General features: G+C 33.5%; 3 protein-coding genes across 15 annotated transcripts; 1 reads left to right on the top strand and 2 right to left on the bottom strand.

Moving 5' to 3' along the window:
* Nucleotides 1–1,183: 1,183 nt before the first annotated feature.
* LOC137810240 (laccase-11) lies at nt 1,184–4,468 on the bottom strand. Its single transcript, XM_068611411.1, has 6 exons — nt 4,249–4,468; nt 4,007–4,158; nt 3,667–3,911; nt 3,358–3,486; nt 2,098–3,021; nt 1,184–1,464 (listed from the first exon to the last, which is right to left on the bottom strand). The coding sequence occupies exons 1-6, from the start codon at nt 4,456–4,458 to the stop codon at nt 1,334–1,336; spliced, it is 1,791 nt and encodes a 596-aa protein (XP_068467512.1). The 5' UTR covers nt 4,459–4,468; the 3' UTR covers nt 1,184–1,333.
* A 6,045-nt stretch (nt 4,469–10,513) lies between these two features.
* Nucleotides 10,514–13,615, top strand: LOC137810239 (tubby-like F-box protein 5). The gene is made up of 5 exons (XM_068611410.1): nt 10,514–11,019; nt 11,440–11,831; nt 11,922–12,009; nt 12,370–12,499; nt 12,590–13,615. The coding sequence occupies exons 2-5, from the start codon at nt 11,478–11,480 to the stop codon at nt 13,260–13,262; spliced, it is 1,245 nt and encodes a 414-aa protein (XP_068467511.1). The 5' UTR covers nt 10,514–11,019; nt 11,440–11,477; the 3' UTR covers nt 13,263–13,615.
* An 810-nt stretch (nt 13,616–14,425) lies between these two features.
* Nucleotides 14,426–20,113, bottom strand: LOC137810237 (U-box domain-containing protein 5). 13 transcript variants are annotated; one of them, XM_068611397.1, is made up of 7 exons: nt 19,611–20,113; nt 19,252–19,465; nt 18,285–18,356; nt 17,895–18,080; nt 17,362–17,469; nt 16,000–17,156; nt 14,426–15,610 (listed from the first exon to the last, which is right to left on the bottom strand). In XM_068611397.1, the coding sequence occupies exons 3-7, from the start codon at nt 18,336–18,338 to the stop codon at nt 14,839–14,841; spliced, it is 2,277 nt and encodes a 758-aa protein (XP_068467498.1). In that variant the 5' UTR covers nt 18,339–18,356; nt 19,252–19,465; nt 19,611–20,113; the 3' UTR covers nt 14,426–14,838. The 13 variants fall into 13 exon arrangements, with proteins under 13 accessions (XP_068467498.1, XP_068467496.1, XP_068467499.1 ...); XM_068611395.1 differs by having other exon boundaries at nt 19,252–19,489; nt 19,611–19,944; XM_068611398.1 differs by having other exon boundaries at nt 19,246–19,489; nt 19,611–19,861.
* Nucleotides 20,114–21,693: the final 1,580 nt, after the last annotated feature.

Here is a 21,693-nt window from a genome sequence, read left to right as displayed (position 1 = left end):
CTAAATGACTTTGATATCATATTAAGAAAGTGAACTTTAAGTCTAACTCAATCTTACAAAACCAATTTATAAAACCAATTTATATAAGGTGAAGTTTTATTTAGTTTATACTATGAAATATTTTATCTTTGATTGATGTAAACTTATGAAATCTTTTTTTATTCATTTAGAGTACTTAACTGATTATCTTGGTTTAATTGGTTCAAGAGTGGATGAATGCTTATGACATTAAAGTGAAATAAAATTTTCTTATTAGTTATAAATTGTTATATCATTAACCTGCCATCAACCTAATTTGTTTTTATTGCTTGGAAAATGCCGTTGAATGGTCGAGCGTGCTCCACCAACTTAGTTTCGTTTGCTAGCTGTTTATGTTTTGCCACCAACTTATGTTCTTTTGATGAGTAGTTTTTTTTTTCCTAAAATTCTTGTATATTTTTTAGTTAAGAAGTGCATGGAGTTCAAGCATTTTATGCACTAGAGCTTTCCCTATCACATCCCTTGTTTTGTCACCGTATTCATTGAATCAAAGCAAAACTTTCCTTTCAAAAGGGTCTTAAGAAAGAGTTAAAAATAACATTTTTCTTTTATTAAATTCTTAAAAATAATATTTTGGTGAAGCCATATCATGACTTGGATATCACAAAACTACTTGGCAAAAACTATTGGCAGAGCATCATATCAGCCATGATATGACTAAACCTTACTGGGTACATGTAGCAGCTGGGAAGTCTCGTCTCAAACATGTGTGAAATAGCTCAACATTTGATTACTCATGCATGAATTTACCTATACCAATCATGGGAGTGTTGAATCTTGAACCATAAAGAGCATTTTATATATTTATCTGTAATAAGCATTCTAATTTTAAAGTCCGAAGCTTCAATCAAACTTCATGAACATAGCAAGTTGAGTTTCAAAGAAACTAGCAAGCAAGGCAAATAGTAATCTTGCTTTCAAAGCTCTACTAATTGGATGCATCGATCAGTTTCATCTTTGGTGAAAGAAATGTGACAATAATATAACAAATTCGTGGTAAATGAGAACACAAGCATACTTTATGCAAGTATTGTTTAATAGTTAATTGATAGTTTAAATTCTTGAATAAATTTTTCATTGCTCGTAAAAAGTGTCCCTTGCTTCAATATAACTCTGAAATCGCAATACGTATCAACAAGTGGGATGAAAGAACAAGTAAATTTTTATGCATGCTCCAAACATTGCTTACATTTGTTAACTCTTAATTAAAACTCTGCATCTCTAGCAGGAAGTATTAACAGATAATAAGTGTTGAATAAAACACTGTTACAACACAATCCAAGGTTGTACATGTCTAGCATGTTGGAAGGTCCTTTGGTGGAGGCACAACAGATTGTTCTTGTCCTGGCCCATCTTCCACGAGGAACGCCGTTTTCAATCCCCAACCAGTGTGCAGCTCCAAATGACAATGCATGAACCAAACACCTACACAACCATACGTGCAAATTAAACAACAAGTCATCATATCACAACTAAGACAATCTTTGTATTACAGAATGTTTAACATTTTCTTAGTTTTCCAAGGTCATCGTGAAGAAATTATCAGGTAGTCTAAGATTGTATTACCCGATGGCCAAAAGGCCGACCAAATGACAAAGCCGACTAGACGAAAAGCTAAACACGTAATTAGGTATAAACAAGTCAACTTAGGTGATAAGTACGGTTAAGGCACAATTGGACCTTTGTTTGGACCTAAAGCAGTCATAGTCCATCTAGAGCAGTGTAAATAGGAGAAGAGGCACAACACCCAAGGTAACTATTCACTCTCTGCTCTTCTGGTACCTAGCTCTCAGACTGATTTGATCGTTCGCAGGTACTCCCCAATCGTGTCCAGATCAAAGGAGATCCAGTAGAAAGAAGCCTAACCGAAAGACCGGAAAGACGAAAAGATTGCAACAAGAAGAAGTGTTCTGCAGGGTTTAGGTCTTGTAGTAACAAAGATCATCGCGTGTTCACTGCCCTCACCAATCTTTATATGATATGAAGTTAAATTTTCTAATCTATGACAAAAAAATGAACAGCACACTGCACGTAATAATTTCTTCTTGACATGCATACCTGGATTATCAGCTCTGAAACGAATTGCGGTCCAGCCACCAGTGGGAACCCCAACAGTGTTCCTCTCAATAGGATCTACTAAGTTATATTTAGCTGGGTCTTTTGAAGGATCAAAGTTACCGATCCCAGTTCCAACAACAAAGAAGTTATAGCCATGAAGATGGAAAGGGTGCGACTCAACAGTGAGGAGATTGGTGTCTTGCAAAACTAGCTCCACTGTAGAATTAAAGGGAACCTTGCTAATTCTTGTGCCCGTTGAGGTACCAAGATTAGCCGTTAATGGTGCACCCGTGTAGTTAAAAGTAGTTGAAGGCTTATCAGGAAAATCAGTTCTGTAAACCCCCTTGATATTGAAGTAGTGAGCTTGGAGAAGCGCGGTTTGGGGCATGACAAAAGAGACATTGTTTAAGGAAGCAAGAAGCCGCGTTCCATTGACACATGTAGGGCAAGAATTCTGGGCCAAACCGATGGTGTAAAAGAGGTTTCGATCAACTTCGAGTGGAACATTAGCGGGGTACTGAGGAGAGTTTAGGCTTCTTATTTTGTTGTTGTAACTCAAAGCAAAAGGTGTGTCATTGGCAGCAGGAAGAGAAGGAGGAAAAGGGAGGACAGTGTTTGGAATGCCTTTGTATTGGAATATTGCTGTGGCGGATTTGTTGTCAACTGGGATCGGTGCATCCATAAAGGTCCTTGTAGCCATGAAGTATCTTCCTGCTACTTGGTTGGCCTTGACTAGAACATTTGTGGTTTGACCAGGTGCAATGATAATGGTTTGAGTGGTGAATGGTTTTGTGTAAACAGCATCAACCTCCACCACTGTCATGTTGTGACCCGCAATGGCAAAGAAAAGCTCGTCATCCAGGGCAGCGTTGATGATTCTCAGTAGGTAACTCTTCCCTTGTTCAACCTCCATTGCATATGTATCTGAATTATACATGAAACGGTTTTTAAGTTTATCTCCCATGGAACAAAGATACTTTTTATTCATGTTTATTTCCTATTCTCTATTCTCTTATGTTTATGATTACATCATTTTATAAGATATGTTTCCTATTCTCTTATGTTTATGATTACATCACTTCATGTATAGGAAATATATAGGACATTTTCTCTCCACGATACTAATGATGATACTAATGATGAGATTCTATCATTATTAAATTAATTGCATATAATTAGTTACAATATCGTACAATATGATTAGATATAATTTAATAATTATTATTTCCTTAAACAAAGTTGAGAGCAAATTTTACTTACGTTTCTCTGAGCAAGGAAAGAGCGGTCCTGGCTTTCCATTGATTGTATGTGCATCTGACATATTTGGTGGCAAGCCCATTTGGTTCCCTTGCGTTTCAACAGCTTCCACGTCATTGTGCCACCATTCTCCTGTTAACAAATTTTATCATAAGTAATTGAAAATCCATTGAAAAGCCAGAAAATCGCCTCAATTCCCTTAGAGAATTAATATAGAAACCATAATGATTAACTTTCCAGTTAAAAATAGCATCTACAATGTATAACCAAACATTATATATATGTATAATGTCTTTCAGAAACTGGACTAACCTAGCAAAATTTCAAATTCTCTAGCTGGCTGTGGGAAAGGAAATGGGGTCCCTGGTTTAGGCATGATAACAATAGCACCATACACTGTGGCCCTCAACCAAAGAATATGAGCATGCCACCACAATGTTCCTCTTTGCCCTGTGACGTTGAAATCATAAGTGTAGCTGCTACCAGTTTGAATTGGACATTGTGTGATGTAAGCTGGCCCATCAGCCCAACCATTGCGATATTGTTTAATTCCATGCCTGCAGCATAGAATAATCCATATAATGCTATAAGAATCCCACATTTGCATTTATAAACATAATATGATTAATCTGGAAAATACAAATTGGCTTACCAGTGAATTGACATGTTATATTTTGCATGGTTGGTTACGTTGACTTGCACTCTATCTCCTTCTCTAACATAAATCGTTGGCCCTGGGAACCTCCCATTTACTGTTACAATGGGTTTTGCATGACATAGTCTACTCACATTCTTTACTTGAATCTGTAGGTAGAATATAATCAATGTGATCAAAATTCAAATAGATACTTAAGCATGCTGATTTTGAACATAAATGCATACTATATAACTCACATCAAATTGGTATTTCTTTGTGGCTGCTTCAACTGTGAAGGAGAATAAGCCAAGAAATCCGAAAATAATTATTAACAAAGATCTGTGACTGCTGAAGTCCATGCCAGCAGCCATTTTTTCTGCTCTTCTTAGACAGCTATTCAGTTTAGTATATGCCTGTGATTCACTGTTGATGAGATATATATTGGTGGCGAAGAAATGTGGACACATAGCATTTATACAAATTGCTGCAAGGTTGGACTAGTTAGTTTATTAAAGAGAACTTGATTAGGTAACGAAATTGTTTTGCATCAAGGCTTGCAAGCGATATGTTGACAATGACTTCATGGTCTTTGGAATGCCTTAGAGGCTGAGATTCCTAGGCCAATAAAAAATATTCAGAAGCACAGTTCATTTTTTTTAGTTTCCGATTTCAGTGTGGACTTAAAGTGAGGATATGTGGACCAAACAAACCTTGTACATTGCGCTAATCTATTCCTTTAAAGAGAAGTAATGTGTTAAAGGGTGGTAGAATGCAACTGTAGAGTGGGAGAGATTGAGCAGAATTGTGTGTATAATATATAATTAATATTAGTGTTTGAGTTAGTAAAACAATCTAACTTTTGTTCATAATAATTCATTTGGCTATTTTCAGGAAAAAAGAAGTAGTTGCTTGCTTTAGGGCTTGCATACTTTCTGTAAATCGCAGAACTTTTACGATACTGCTACGTTATATCCAAGTTAAGAAATCTGAGCCCTGTGTCACTGTGTAAGCAACCAGTTATATGATTCTACATAATATGAAAATGTTATATGACAACCCTATAAACTGTGAATTCAACAGTTTATAATTGGAATTTTGTCAATAAAATTGTTTCATTTCTATTTTACAAATTTATTATAACATTGCTGTAATGAATCAGCAGCACTCTTCGTAATATTAGAGCACTAATATAAACGAAAATGTTTTGCGTGTATAATAAATTATTTTTTTTATAATAAAAATAAATAAATGTGAACCAGGGTGATCTAACCCTTATACAAATATAAAATATGTAAGACATTTCATCTCAACACTCACACCGCCGGACGCTAGAATTACAAAACACCCATGACTCAACCCAAAAAATTTGAGCTAAAAGATAAATCAAGAAACAATAGTCATACACACCAAAAGTTCGAGACACCACTTGAAAAAGGTGAACAAACTAAAGAAAGACTTAAGCCTTCACTTGAACCAAGACAACCACTTTTAAACCATCGATCACTCTTCCATTAAAGATTACATTATTTCTATGTTTCCGTAACTCTCTTCCAAGTGATATATATAAATTCGTACTATTTTGTTAGGTTAAGGTGCCATGAATTGTCTGCAGTTACTTTTACAGCTCCACGACATGCAGTTCTCCAATTAAATCTACAATATATTTATAAAAAAAATTAATGGTGAAAAAAAAGACCTTAAACTGTAGCATGTTAACTTTAATTTAACAATACATTCAAATAAATTAATGTGTTATTATAAAACTTTTAATTGACACCTATGATTTCAAAAGCTTTTATTTAGCTGCCTGAACTTATTTTAAGATAATGATGCTCCAGTTGAATACTAAGTTTAAAATATAATTTTGTAATTAAAATAATATATTCTTGCAGAATAGTTTAAAGCTGGTTATTGTTGTTGTGGGGAGATAAATAGGTAGGGAACAAAGTGCTGGGTTACTGGGACACAGTAGATGGGCCGAAAGATTACAAATAAAATATGTAATAGCCCAACCCACGAACTGGGGGGCCCAGTACCACGTGAACTGTCCCTTGTGGGCCTGCCACTTTTCACTTTTTCAGTACTAAATATACCAAAGACACAAATGCCCAAACCAAAACATCAAAATAAACAAACAAAAAAAGAAAATTATGGTATTCATTCATTCCTTTGAACTTTTATTCATTAATATCTCATTATCATGAATCTTAAAATTAATATTATTAAATATTATTATACAATTATTTATTTTCCTTAAATTAAAAAAATGTAATCCACTTTCAATTTTCATTGCCGATCCTCCAATCAAATGGTCAATTGAGATTAAATATTGAAAACATAAAAAATATTTTAAGTATGCATAAACTTAATATTTCGAAGATGGGGGTGTTAAGGTGGACGATTGATTAAATTAAATTTAATCAACTTAATATTTATATCTTTGATTACAGTAAATATAATAAATAAAATAAATTTATTAATAATAGAAAAATATATTTTACTCTACACTCATTTTCATTTTTTTAATTGAAATATATTATTTTTTTCTCTTTTTTTTTCCTTCATTTTTCAGTCACTTACTTTCTATATTCTAATGCAAACAAAACTTTAAAAAAAACACATTGTAAGCATAATCTATAACTAAGACATTTGAATTTGAGGAGTCGTATGTATTATCTCATTTATTTCTTCTAACACGGTCAAATTATAAACATCTATTTATACACTTAATCATTTTTCTATCTTTCCCCTTACCCATTTTAGATGGTTTTGAGTTTTTTTATGCAAACTTTAAAAAAAATACATTTGAAATAATTTTGAACTTAATTTGAAAATATAGTTATTTTTATTTTCAAAAACCATTAAAAAAATATTATTATTATTATTATTATTTGTCATTGCTGCTGCCACTGACTATCAATATTACTATTATCTCCACTAATATTATTTATTGCTATTACTATTATCAAAATTACCATCAAGGCATCTCTTTACAAAATATATTTAAACTAATTTATCTAAAAACTAAAAATCAGAAAAAAGAAAGTATAAGTAAAGACTGAAACTGAATAGTTTTAAAATTTATGATTAAAGGAATCCGAAAGTCTTAATTGTTTGTTCTTCAATTATTATTTTTTTTGGACTCCAGGCAGAAAAATTGTACAGGGAAACTTAAGTTCCGTGTCAGAGCGTAAGTGGTACCACATCGTGAAAGAGCAACACCGTTACAGTCAAAAATATCTTAGTCTCAATCATTCATTAACTCACTCACTCCTTGCAAGACTGGATTAGAGAGGAAACCACAGTAGAAGAAGAAAAGTGCACACTCACTGTAAAAAAAACTCCCTTGCTCAACCCATCACTATAACTTAAAGTAACAAATAATTAAAATAATATCCACATATCCTAATCATCATTTATATGTTTTAACGAAAATATATAGATGAGGTTTGCACCCACTTATATAGAGATAACATATTATAGATGGTGACCTGATAGATTAACAAATACTTGTTTGACTTTGATAAGTCTAACTCAATTTCATAAAACCAATTCATGAAATAGAATTTGCACCTTCTTATATACAATTTTCTTTGTTTTTAATCGATGTAAATATAATAGGTAAAACATTTTCCCAGTTCATAAAAAAAGCGAATTGTATTATAAGAGGTGAAATGAATTTTCTCAATAGACATGTAAGGGCTTAAGGAAACAGCACAAGATTGGACATTTGCTTCCCAATATTTAAAGACAGGTATTAATTTGTAGGTATTAATGTCCAGACATGTGGATAAGATGAAACTTAAAACACAATATGAAAACTTCAACTAAAGAAGAATCAATATTATCCACTCACTGTTTTTTTTTCTGATAACAAAAAGAAGATGATGCCAGCTATTCCATTCCAGGTACAATTTGAAACATGAGTACTGAATTTGAGGAAGCCCCACCACTAGGAGGAAGCTTCCATTTGAGCAGCATGATTAATACTCAAGTCATGATAATTCATGAACGCAGCAAAATAATATATTAATTGCAAAGACATTGTTTTAAAAAAAAATTTAAAAAAATATCATAAGAAAAAAGAAGTGGGATTATTTCTCTTAATGATATATGCTGATAAGTTGGCTAATTTATGATTTATTCATAAATAACCATTTCATTGGTATAATAGGCTTTCATCTAGTTTATTCTTAGAATTTTTTAGTATAATCTACCTATGTATAGTTTTTGTTAATATATGAGGTTTGATCTAGTCCTCCCATATTTTTGTATTTTTTTTAATAATACTTTTTTTCATGTGATGTGTGTTGGGTATGAAGCCAGGACCAATTGGATTGGACTGAGTAGACACCATGTTTTAGTGAGTGAGTTTAATCATGGTGTCTCTTTATTATCTCTATTTATCTCTATTTAAAGATATCATTGTACTTGTAATTGATGTGCAATAGGATATAATGTAAACATAATAGTTGTCCGTGTGGATGTAGGTTGCAGTTGCCGACCGAATCACGTTAAATCTTGTCTTGTTTATTTTTCTACAGTTGATCCGTGATTGTGTGAATGTGAAATGACGATTGTTACTTCAAGTGTCACTCTAACTGAAATGTCAATTAACACATACCTAACATAAAAGCTTTTTTATATATATATAAAAAAAAAAAAAAAACAGTCCAGGACCATGTTTGTGAGTAGAGCAATGGATAGAAGATAAATGTTGAAGAAAGGACATTGGAGACGCAGCACGTGCAAAGTCTAAAATGTGTTCTTCTCTTCTCTTCTCTGCTTCTATTGTCCAACCCAATAGCCCCACTCTCCTTCAACCTCTTCACGTCTTATCACACCCTATTTCTAAACTCATAAATTATTATTTCTATTATAAGGGCTTATTAATATTATTTTTGTGTCTACAAAAATATTTTATATTTTACTGATAAAAAAAGAAAAATCCTCTTTCCAATTTTAAATTATTAATGGGTCAAACTTGCATTATTTGGATACAATCTAAATGAAATTATTTTTGTAAGTAATCTTTGGCGTTATTTTGTTTTCTGATCCAACTAGATTAGTTTAAGGTAAGCGTTTAAAATCCTATGAAGTTAAAACATAACTCAATTGTGACGTGGCAATGTAGTTGGCATTCAGGAACGTGCGTTCCTTCAATGTCGTATTTAATACTCCCGCTCCTTTCTTTGTCCCATTCTTATTCTAATTTAGATTTGTTTTTTAATTTTTCAAATTTATTTGGTTTTTACTTATAAACTAAATAAAATTGAATTTTATCAAATTTTACAAAGTCCTCATTTTTATTAAAATATATGAATATCTGTGATAAGTTTAAGGTGTGTTTAAAGTTGACAGGTAAACTATTTAGTGAAAATTTAATAAAATTTAGAGGATTTTGTGAAGTTTTTTAGAGAAAGTTAAAAACAATAGTAATAAACCCTGTTTTACACAATTCAAAATGAATAGACCGATATAATTAAATCTCACAAATTTCATTTTATTTCATGATTAAATTTTAATCGTGTTCAACACTATCCCCTCTAAATCGGCTAAACTCATCCATTTTTATTTATTTTTAAAAATATTTTTTATTTAAAAAACATCATAAAGCTTACTTTGCATATTCTTATCTGTGAATGCAAGCCACTAATATCCAGCTGTATTTCGTACAGCTAACAATTTTACATTGCTGGGTGCTACCACCAATTTTAGTTTTTTATATTTAATTATTTTAAATTAAATCTGGCAGTAGGTTTTAATTCTCTTAATTTTGAATTATTTTTAAATTATTTGAAGAAATTATTATTACAAAATAGACTTTAAGTCTAACTCAACTCCATAAAGCTGGTTCATGCAGTGATTTGGGATCTCCAACATCCTCACTTCATAAACCTGGTCATGAGGAGAGAGTAACAGTCTATGCGTGAGATAACATATTTTGGGTGGTGCGATAATGACGCGATAGCGAATGACACGATAGGTCCAACAAATACTGCTATGATAGACTTTAAATGACTCTGATACCATATTACAAAGTAGACTTCAACCCTAACTCAACCTCATAAAACCGCCTCATGGAATGAGATTTACACTCACTTATATGTAAAGAAATATTTTTTTATATCTAGTTAATGTAAAATCTCCAACAATTATAGTGACCGATGAGATATATCCAACAAGAAAATTACTTTTTGACCTTTTATAGTTTAAACAATTGGACCTTTGATTACGATTAATAGTCATCATTAGAAAAGTAGATTATATAGCAGCACATTTTTGACATTCTATCACAACGTATAGATACAAGGCACATAAGGAATTTTTATTGAATATTAGGATTTGAAAACTAATTTCTTTTGCAGTGTGTTTCAAAAGGATAATTTTACTTTAACAGAAATACAGAATGATTTAATAATTTAGAAATGTAATAATTTAATATTCTGTTATTAAGATACAAAATTAGGTTGAAGGGGAAGTTTTGTGAGTGGGTATGATTTATTTCCAACGAGGTAACACAGAAACGTTGATTGGATATGATGAGCATTTTTTTTGTTAGCGAGTAAAGATGATGAACAGAAAGAAACGGATTGCCACGTGTCGCGACGTAGGAAATAGGGAGTAGCGTGGGTGGAGCGCACTGGATTGCCCAAATAAATTACGCTTCGCTTTCTGCAACAACGTTGCTAAAATAAGATTTCACATAAAAGGGTGGATCCGATTCATGTCACACCATTCACGGTTTCGGACTACCTTTTTCGCGGCGGTGCTGGTGGCGGAGACTTAGGCGCCGGAATATTCCCTCTTACGCGTCCTCCTTCTTCTTCCTAACCTAACCTTACCTTCTTAGCTTCAAAACCACTTCATCTCCTCACTCCTTTCTCTCCTTTGCCTTCTCCGATTCGCTTATCGATCTGCCTTCTACAACTTTCCTTTCTCATTGCTTCTCCTCTCTCGAGCAGAACCTCAATTTTTCAGCTCATTTCCTGCGATTCCACTTTCCCTTACTCGCTTCAATTTTTCAGGTTTTCTTCTTCTTTCTTTTGCCCCTTATTTAGTGTTAAAGAAGAAAAAGTAAATTTATGCTTCGGCGTTCTGCATTCCCCTTTGTTATCGGAATTTATAGATCGACGAGGACACGGGGTCTGCTATAAAGTCTTTGATTTGTTTTATTATGATGCTTTTAGCGAGGGAGAAGGAAAAATAGTTTATTCCTTAGTTACTTTGTTTATTAAACTTGTCAGGAATTAGGGTAAGGCTTGTGATTAGCGAGGTGCGATTTGTGAATATGTTTTGAGCTGGAATTGAATTAGCATTATGCTGTGTTAAGAGCTATTGTTGTTGGTATCTGAAAAATCGAAAGAGGTGACTCTGTGATACATAGGAGTCTTTTTTTTTACTGTTTAGAGTGGAGATTTATTTGGGTTTTGTTTGGGTGGTTGCAGTTTTTTTGGTGGAAGGAAGATTGGTATGCTGTGGGAAAATGTCGTTGAAAAGCATAGTAAGAGAACTAAAGGAGATGAGAGATGGGATTGGAAGCATGTCTAGGCGAGGTGTGGAGAGCAGGCGTTGGAATGGTCGGACAAAGTCACATGTTGCTCCAGAAATCACTTTAACTTCACTTGAACCTATTCAGCAAGGGCAGTGGGCGAATTTACCCCCTGAATTGATTCTGGACATAATAAGTAGAGTGGAAGAGAGTGAGACTAGCTGGCCTGCACGTGCCGTAGTTGTTCATTGTGGTTCTGTTTGTAAATCGTGGAGGGATGTTACGAAAGAAATTGCCAAGACTCCTGAACAATGTGGAAGGATCACATTTCCTATTTCGTTGAAACAGGTGATAAATCCCTCACCCTTGCGTATCCCAATCAGTTCTTAATCTTTCCTTTTTCTCTGTTTCTTATCTTTCTCTTATGTGTATAAATAGCCCGGCCCTCGTGACTCTCCAATACAGTGCTTTATCAGGAGGAACCGAGAAACTTCTACATATCTATTGTACATTGGCCTGGTACCATGTAAGTTTGTTACTTTGTTCATTGCTGATGTGTGCCATTTCTTTTTCCATAGAAACAGGGATGCTATGTTTCTCATTTTAAGTTACTTATCAAAATACTGAGTGAACAACTTTGAATATTGAACTGCAAGTTTCTTACACTAAAAATGCTTTATTCATGTATTATGAAACTCATTTATTTATGCACAATGATCAATCTCAAATGGATCACTTGGTAATTCACCCACTCATACTGTGAACCAGAATATATTTGAGATATTTGAATAAGAGGAAAATTGGATAATTTGGATTTACCAAAAGCCAACTTTTGTTCTTGAAGTGATATCTGACAAGTTGTATTATTTTGATGTTAATTGTGCAGCGGAGAATGAGACTGATAAGTTGCTACTAGCTGCCAAAAAGGTAAGAAGGGCAACAGGCACAGACTTTGTTGTGTCTTTGGTTGCAGATGATTTTTCTCGGTCCAGCAACACATATGTTGGAAAACTCAGGCAAGTTTTGGTTTGATAGAAACATGCCTTCTTTTTTATTTTTCATCTTGCTCCATACCATGTATTTGACTTGACAACAAACTTTGACAGGTCTAATTTTTTGGGTACCAAGTTCACTATTTATGACAGCCAACCACCAGAAGGAGCTGCAATTCAACAAGATACTCAGTCTAGTAGGAGATTTCATTCTAAGCAGGTATCTCCTAGAGTTTCAGCATTTAACCATGTTGTTAGCACCATTGCATATGAGTTGAATGTTCTCCGTGCAAGAGGGCCAAGGAGAATGCACTGCACCATGAACTCCATATCTATCTCAGCTATTCAGGAAGGGGGCACTGCTCCAACACCTACATCTTTCCCTCAAATCATTGACAAGCCTTTTTCTCCCTCACCAGTACTAAAAGGAAAAGGTCCAAGTACAGATTTAAATGATGTAAACCTCCCTAAGATACCAGTACCTAGCCAAGGCTCAGCTGAGCCCATGGTACTAAAAAACAAGGCTCCTAGATGGCACGAGCAACTGCAATGCTGGTGCCTAAACTTCAAGGGTCGTGTCACAGTGGCTTCTGTTAAAAACTTTCAACTTGTGGCAGCTGTCGATCCTTCCCATAATGTTTCTGCTGCAGAACAAGAAAAAGTAATCTTGCAGTTTGGAAAGATTGGAAAAGACATATTTACCATGGATTACCGTTATCCGCTCTCTGCCTTCCAAGCCTTTGCCATATGCCTTAGCAGCTTTGATACCAAACCAGCCTGTGAATGAAACCAAATGGCACTGGATCATCTGCTGAAGCAGCTTTGATACCAAACTAGCCTGTGAATGAGACCAATAACACTGGATCGCGTCTGCTGGTTTGTGTCATACATGTAATATGCCAGGCACAGTTCCCTCAGGCTTGGTGGGACATGCAACTGAGGTCTTAGCTGTGCAGTCTTTAGTATTTTCCCATTGTGTTGTTAGTTCATTCTGGAATTTAACTTTATGCTGTTTCATAGCCCTGCGACTAAAAGTAAGCTTAGTGAATCTCTTTTATAATATAAACTCGCATTGTATTTCTCACAAACAAATCTGTTTTTCTTTTTTTCTTTTCCAATATTGATTTTTAGTTGTACGTATTTCCGAACTCTTATTTTCCTTCAATGATTTATACAGATGACTTTATATACACGCGTTTTTCAACCGGTATGTCATTGGTAGTTATATCTAATCAATTGAATCCTGGGTTGGTTTTTGGTTAATCTATGTAATGTAATTTGTGCTTCTAGTTTGACACATAAATCTTAGGAAGCCATTTTTTAATAAACTTAAAAACAATAATGCTTAGCGAGAGTAATCCCACCTAAACCAGAAAAATATAAATTGTACAATTTGGTTGGCTAGATGGATGCTTTGTCCATGCCGGGAAGCCATTTTTGTTTCTAAAATCAGCAGGGTTGATTATTCATTTACTAAATTTATAAAATGTTTCATTAAGTTATCTTACTATGTTTTTTTTTATTACAAAATTATTAGCGGCTAAAAAGAATTTAATTTCTTTTACATGTCAAAATTAAAAATGAGTCGTTAAAAATAAGATCAAGAGATTTTATTTTAAGAGACTAATGTAAGTTGATAAACTATTATACCGTCATCAGTTATGTCCTAACAAGGATTGCTTGCAAGCAAAGGTCACCTTTGTTCAGATTACCAATGATCATAAGTCAATGCGAATTACAGGAATTAACTAAGCGTGATTTAGAAATAGTGGACAGATGTAGTCAAGAGTCTGTTTTCAAGATTGGAACTGCCCAAGCCAAGAACCTTACCATTTTGCAAAGATAGCCCTAAATGAAATAATGAATAAAATTAGTAATATAAAATTGGTCAAATAAAGAATGTATAGAGTTGGAAGGTACCACCAAATCCATACAATTAAACAAAAAAAATGTTAAATATTGGCAAACACCTTCATTGCAATAATATCCATTTTACAGCAGTATCCAAAGTACTGGAGTGTATAATATATATACATAGATACAAATGAAATGTGTACTTGGTCTCCCTAGTATATTGACAGGAAGGGAAAGAGAAATCAGAAAACTGTCTACTATCTTAAGAATTCACAAGCCCTAAATTGGAATGTCAAAAGAATATATCATGATCATAAACACAACTATACATCATCTTACTACCTGTTGTTACAGTGCAAAATTAAGTAGCAGATGCATTGCGAATGAATCTTTAACGCTGAAAATGCCGCAAGTTCTAGAAAAGGCAAAACCCACACATGGAACTCATCTGAACTTATCTGTTGTCCCCACAATAAGATCACAAGGTTGAAATGCCGAGGAATTCATTCTCATCTTTTGGTTTTTGATGCATGTGAACTGGACTTTGAAAATGGTGATAGTTTCTTCAAAAACGTGGATCTCTTTGATGGTCTACTTTCTTCAGGTGGGTGACTGATGGAATCTCGACAAGAGTTGCTGATATTTGGTTCAGGGCAACCTTTATTGTCAACAATGTTGACACCATTCAAAATATAGATCAATTCCATCGCACTTTTCTTTCCTTTATCGTTTCCATTCTGGGAGATCAGGCAAAGAGAAGTTATGATATTCTCATGCTCTCTCATTACTAACTTACTATAATCCACATGAGAGCATAGAGAGACTAGAACTGCCAGTGCATGTTCTTGTTCTTCATTATTGCCTGAATTAAGTATTTCAGCCACAGAAGTTATGCATCCCTTTGTTTCAGCAACAGAATTCCTACCCTCTTCAGTATCACACAGATTTTTCAATATATATATGCAGTATCTCAAAAGGGTTCTGTCTTTGAAAAATGGCAGCAATTTTGGGATGCACTTGAGTGATAGCATGCTGGGACAGACTTCACTAATGAAAGACAAATTGTACATTATTCTAATGGCTCGTTGTTGGAAACCTTTGTTTTCGGAATCAAGTATGTTTAAAATTGAATTGAGAGCACTTGATGCTGCAATTTTAGGTTTACTAAACCGATATCCTGACAGTTCTTCCAGTATGACAAGAATTTCTTCTATCGCTTCTGAATCAAGAAAACTCGCCAACATAATGAACGCATCATCATTCAAAGTAGTATTACCATTTCTGCATCAAATAATATACATACAACAAAATTGTCATTCTATTATCAAAGGGCAAGTGCACTGATAAACGACCAAACAATTTTACATTTGGAAGAAAATTACAACTAGAAAGTATGTTTACATTTTTACAAAATAAAAAAGAAACAACTAGTATTTTCTTCAACATTTTTAATATTTTAGAAATTTTAAAGAAATACAGAAAACGAATTTACCGTTAAATTTTTTTGAAGGATAGTAAATATGTTTCAGCAAATGAATACTGTTTTGAAGGATAGATGTGAATTAATTTAGACAAAACTTTCCCGAAAAGTGACATTAGAAAATATTATAAGCAAAGCAAAATGATTAGCAATATAGAAATAATAAAATTAAGGGGAAAAGAAATCGTGCCTGCAGTTGTTGACAAAGTCCAACAGAAGCTGAGTTCCAGCTCTCAAGGCTTGAACATCACGCAGATCATATGCATTGCTCAGAAATCTGAGGAGTGGTTCAACCAAATTTTCTGCTGGTACAGAAACAAAAGCTTGGCTATTGCTTTTCAAGTGATCTTTCAGGTCTTGAATGACCTTGCATTGAGATTCCCATTGAAAATCACGGAGTTGAGGCAAGAGCATCAAATCACTATCTTGTATCTCTGCATGAACTTGATGTCTTTCAGAATTGTCACTGCTCTTGATCAACAAAGAGCCACGAGTGGTCTTACCATGCGAGGCATCTGAACAAAAACTAGTATCAAGTGACCCAATTGACATGCTACTGAGATCCACTGGCGAGTTGAAGTCGTTGAAATAACTTCCTATACTATTAATGGAAGTGCTTGAAGCTTCCCATGAGCGAATATCTTCTTCATGCCTACTAGGATCTGGAATAGAGACTTCATTTTTTCTGCACCACTTTGATATATGGTTCTTCATGGACACGTTTGGAGTCAAAGCCGTATGGACTAGTTTCTTTCTGGTTTTGGGGCATATGTCATTATCCTCATCAAACCACTTTTTTATCCACATCCTTTCATATGTTTCTCCAGACTCAATGATAACAGGATCATACATCAACCTTGAGGATATTGGGCACTTAAATTGCTCAGGGGGTTCAACTCCACCCAACTCACTGGTGTGAGTTATATATTGACCATAGTTTAAGCTTTGGTCTGATTCCACATGATGGCTTCGTAGAGAATCGTGACTAGATTTCTGTGTTACAACTTGTTCTTCGGAAGAATAGACCCTCTCCTCATGTTCTACCACCAGGAGCTTTGCATGCTTTTTCAGTAGATGCAGAAGATATTTCAGTATCATCCTTTTCTTCGTCACGTCATGTGGTCCAAGTTTATCCAACAACTTCCTAATAGATCGTTGCTCTGTTACGATGGCCTTCCGGGATGTTATTTTCAGTCGAGATGCTGCAGACTGAAGAGCTTCAACTTCAGAATCGTTGACTGAATCTGAGGTTGAACCGAGCAACTCTCTCACAACCCTCCCAGCCTCTTCTTCATCGGGGTCCAGAACAAATCTCGTACACTCAATATCATGAATTATTCCAGAAACCTGCAAGTTATATTTCAATGTCAACTAGATTATTGGAATGAAGTTCCATTTGGGTATGCTTAAAAAGAAAGTCAGATGAGGGTAGTTAATATGCTTGATTTTAATAAACAAATGATCATTTAATTGTAGAGTTTATCCAGTTAAAAGAATCGTAATAATCCAATAGTCAGGAAGGAAATTGAATAGAGAATATAAGTTGAATGACCTTCACAGCCAACATAACAGGAACCATATTCTGAATTTGGATTAAGCTTTTCTCTAACGATCTTGTTGTCTTTAGGCATCTTGAGAGTACTGTATCCCCTGTCATAACCTGAAAGTAATATTCAAACCAACTAAATATCATCAGTACCATCACTATCATGCAACCTGCAAGTATAATCCACTGATAAGTGATAAGATCATATGTATGTTTAGGTGCTCTTGTTTTTCTTGTAAGCTTGACAAAGAAGACGTGAATAAACCACCAATTTCATCCTCTGCGTATTACTGTCTCTCCTAAGTATCTTCTAAATTAGTAAAACTATACTAGTAATTTTTCAACTATTGAATATCCATCAATTTACAATGTATTTTACTATCAAATATGATGTCTAATACTTGAAAAATTACTTATATAATTGTTTACTTGAAGGGACCATTTAGGATCGAAGTATGAAATTGAGGATGCGTTCAAGATGAAATGGCGTGTCGTATTTCTGTGTGTTGTTTTGCTATTATTGATGCAGGAGTACACACCAGATAGAGTTTGCTGCATTCAGAGCAATGCTGCAGAAGTACTTTAGCCTTTTCAATTGCGTTGTTCAGCAAACACAGAGACTCTATTCCCAATGAGAATCCTGGCCTTGTCGCCTCTATGTCTGGAACTATTATTGAGATTCTATCCACTAATTTTGCAAGTTCTATGCAGATTTTACTATGCACCTGTTAACATAAATTCAGATTAATAGATTGGTTATCTCTAATATCACAACGCAGTTCAAGAAGGCAATGTCATATCCTAAAGAAGAAAACTTGAAGTCAGTAATCTTTTTCAGTAGAAATCAATAAAATTGCTATATTAAAAGTAGAAGCTCTGGAAAACATTCACAATAAACATAACACCGAAATTCAATTGTAGTTATGTACCTTAAAGGAGCTGGGATTTAGTAAGGCCTCCCCTTCAACAATATCCGTTCTCATTAGGAGACTGTCCTACACCTGCACATTAGACAAGTAAACAAAATTATTCATATTGTACGAAAGAAAAACTAATATAGTAAAAAAAAACAGGTTTATGCTAATTCATGCTTCCTCCGTAAAGTACAATAAAACTTGGTAACAAACCACTGCCCAAATTGCTAACATAACATGCCTTTAAGAACTAAAAAATAAATGAAACCATATTTAGAAGAACTGAAAACATATTTGCATCTAAACTGAAATGTTATTGATATTGAAATGATAGAAGCAATGGCTTCAAATAACATTAAAAAAACATCACGCGACATATCTTACTCTATTTGTAAAACATACACGAGAAATGATATTATACACCGTAGGTTTCTACTTCAATGAAACCTTCCCTTTGACTGATTATGTCTTCCTATAGTTTTGCTCAACTTCTTGTTAAGCAACGTTACTGTTTGATTTTAACATGCAATTTGAAATTCTTAGGGTTTGGAAACACAACCAGAAAGCTGCAATAGAGTTAAACGGAAGAGTTGTAAATTTTTTAACTAATGTAAAGATTTTACATTTTGTATTTTTGTTGAAATCAAAAGACTCTATGTGGCCACCAGAAAGAGATAAATATAGATTTGAACGTGAAAATTGGTTCTATTCCCCTATCAGAGACACCTGTGCATTTCTAAAAATACTGAATACAGAGGTGACAAAATGACTCCTTGGACCCATATGGATTGTCCCGATGCAAACTGAGATATAGTGATTTGGGGAAAAAATTCATATTCAATTCGATTTTTTAGACCTAGATTGGTATATGGTTAAAAAAATCTATATTTAATTCCGACTAAAGTTAAAAAGGAATTCTTAAAACACTGTAACAAACAATAAATTATCCAGAGTTAAGATGATGAGTAAGAAGTACCTGTACCTTACAAGAATTGGAACAGAAGAAATTTTTTATTATCCTCCTTTGAACCACACCAAAATCAGATTACTACAAAATTCAAATACTGATTACGTTCGCAAAGCAGCAAAATCAGAAGGCTTGTGAATTTAACATGCAGCAGCAGATAAGAAAGGTCAAGAAAAAGCAACGGTTGAATGGAATCGTAATCTCTTTTGTGAACCACGTTTGACCCTATCTAGAGAGAGAGACATATGATGAACTGAATTGAGTAAAGAACAAAATCAGATAATTAACCAGAAAGAAAAAGAAGAAAAAGGGTAAGATAAGATTGTTGTTGAGTGAAAGGATATGAAAAGGTTAATGAATTATATAAGTAGTACCTATGAAAGCAAAAAGAACAAAAGTCTTCTCTTGAGGATGAATAATATGAGATGGGTGTGCAGAGAGTTACGAGGAAGGAGAGAGAAGGAGAAAGAGGAAGAGTGACCCGTCAACGTGATCATGGTTCTTACATAACACTTCTTGCATTTTCCTTTTCCATGACCAAGTCATGGAATTTTCTATTACCAACAGCAGTGGGAATGGAATTTTGGATTCTTTCGCTTCTACTCTCAAATTATTATTTCACTTCACATAATATATTAAATGTGGTATTAAATAAGGAAGGATTATATTTGGTAATGGAAAAATAAGTGATGATAATGATGTGATGGTAAAATGAGTGGGGAAGAAAGAGGTGGGTATGAATGACGATGGATGTTGTTGACTGAGACAAAAAGCTGACGTTTCAACCGCAGACTCCGTTGAATTGAATGCAATGCCATTAATACAAGTCAGTAGTATTTTTTAAGTCAAAACCCCAATTCTCAGTGCTTCTACCAACTTCTTCCCAATGTCTTTCACCCCTTTTACTTAGACCTGGTATTCATGTGTGTATATATATATATATATATATATATATATATATATATATATATATATATATATATATATATATATATATATATATATATATATATATATATAATATATATTTACTGGCACTACCAGATTACTCAGTGAGTCGGTCAGAATCCCAAACCATCTGATCATTTGAGCACAAGGTCATGTGATGACACGTGGTCGACCGACGATTGACCAAGTCAGCAGGATTAATACATAGTTAAGAGTTGTTTGACGTAACCCTAAACAGGAACCAATCTCTTAATCCGGTCCACCAACAAAGATTCATTAAAGTAATATAAATAACACAAATTTCGATAATCAGGTATGTCATTATCTACAACAATCGAGTGTCAACACTGACTGACTTGATCGTCGGAGTGTGTTCTGCAAGTACCATCCCAGTCTGTATTACCAGACGACTGAGAGAAAAAAGATGAAACAATAAGCTAAGAGTGATATCAACCGACCGAGTGGAGGAATAAAGCAATCGTTCTTTAGATCCCAACACACTTTCAGAACAATATCTTTATTCATTCATTTTATAAAATGTAAAATACTCATTTAGAAAACCAAAATTCATTATGATAAGGTTATTAAACATTACCATAACCGGTCGGAATTCAAACTGAATTAGTTGAGAGATGGATCTCTCTGTGGTCGCTCGGCATGCTGTGAAAGTGAAACACTTTATGTACCACTAAGTCTCACAAGTCAATAAAACAATATTAAAGCTAAGTATTAATGATAGGTTCTATTAAAAATATTAAGTTTCTAAATAAATTATAATCATGAGTTTATTAGAGATATTGGGCCTAGATAAGGGCTCCCAGTAGCAAACCCATCACATAGTAACGTAAATAGGAGATAGTGTTGATAACATTTATTACTTGTTAATTTCATTACTTACTTTATCTTAAGAATATCTTTTAGGTATACTAGGTTTTCTAACCCATGTATTGCAAGGAAAAAATTGTAGGGTATTAATTATTTATGAACTATTATTAATATACTAATAAATAAATGAATTATAAAGTAAATATTAATTATAAGAAATCAAAATCAGTATATTTGAATAAATAAATAAATTAAAAATATTAAAATTAATATAAATAATGTATAAACATAAATAATACATGTAACTAAACAAAAATTGTTTAACTGATACAAATCTTGAGAAAAGTAAGTGACAATATATAAAGATTCATCCTAAAAGGTGAATAACTCGAATTTTATTATTTTATATATTAACTTTTATTTCAAAAACAATCTTATAGTCTTCTTTGAAATCATTTAACATACAAAAATTCTTTCCTTTATTGATTTATTTGGCGCGTTTTCTTTCACCATTTTGTATAAAAATATAATTTACATAATTATATATATATATAAATGTAAATGTAAATAAAAAAATTACCTACATCTTTTAATATTTACCATCAAACGAGTCCATGTGAAGTCAATAAAAAGATAGTAATTAACAAAAAAAAAATTGTGATAATGCAAAAATTTAGTCCTTTT

This window comes from Phaseolus vulgaris, chromosome 2 (genome assembly GCF_051622355.1).
Source record: "Phaseolus vulgaris cultivar YP4 chromosome 2, ASM5162235v1, whole genome shotgun sequence".
Lineage (NCBI taxonomy): Eukaryota > Viridiplantae > Streptophyta > Magnoliopsida > Fabales > Fabaceae > Phaseolus > Phaseolus vulgaris.
The sequence above is the reverse complement of the archived record's forward strand: the minus strand, read 5'-3'. Positions and strand labels throughout refer to the sequence as shown.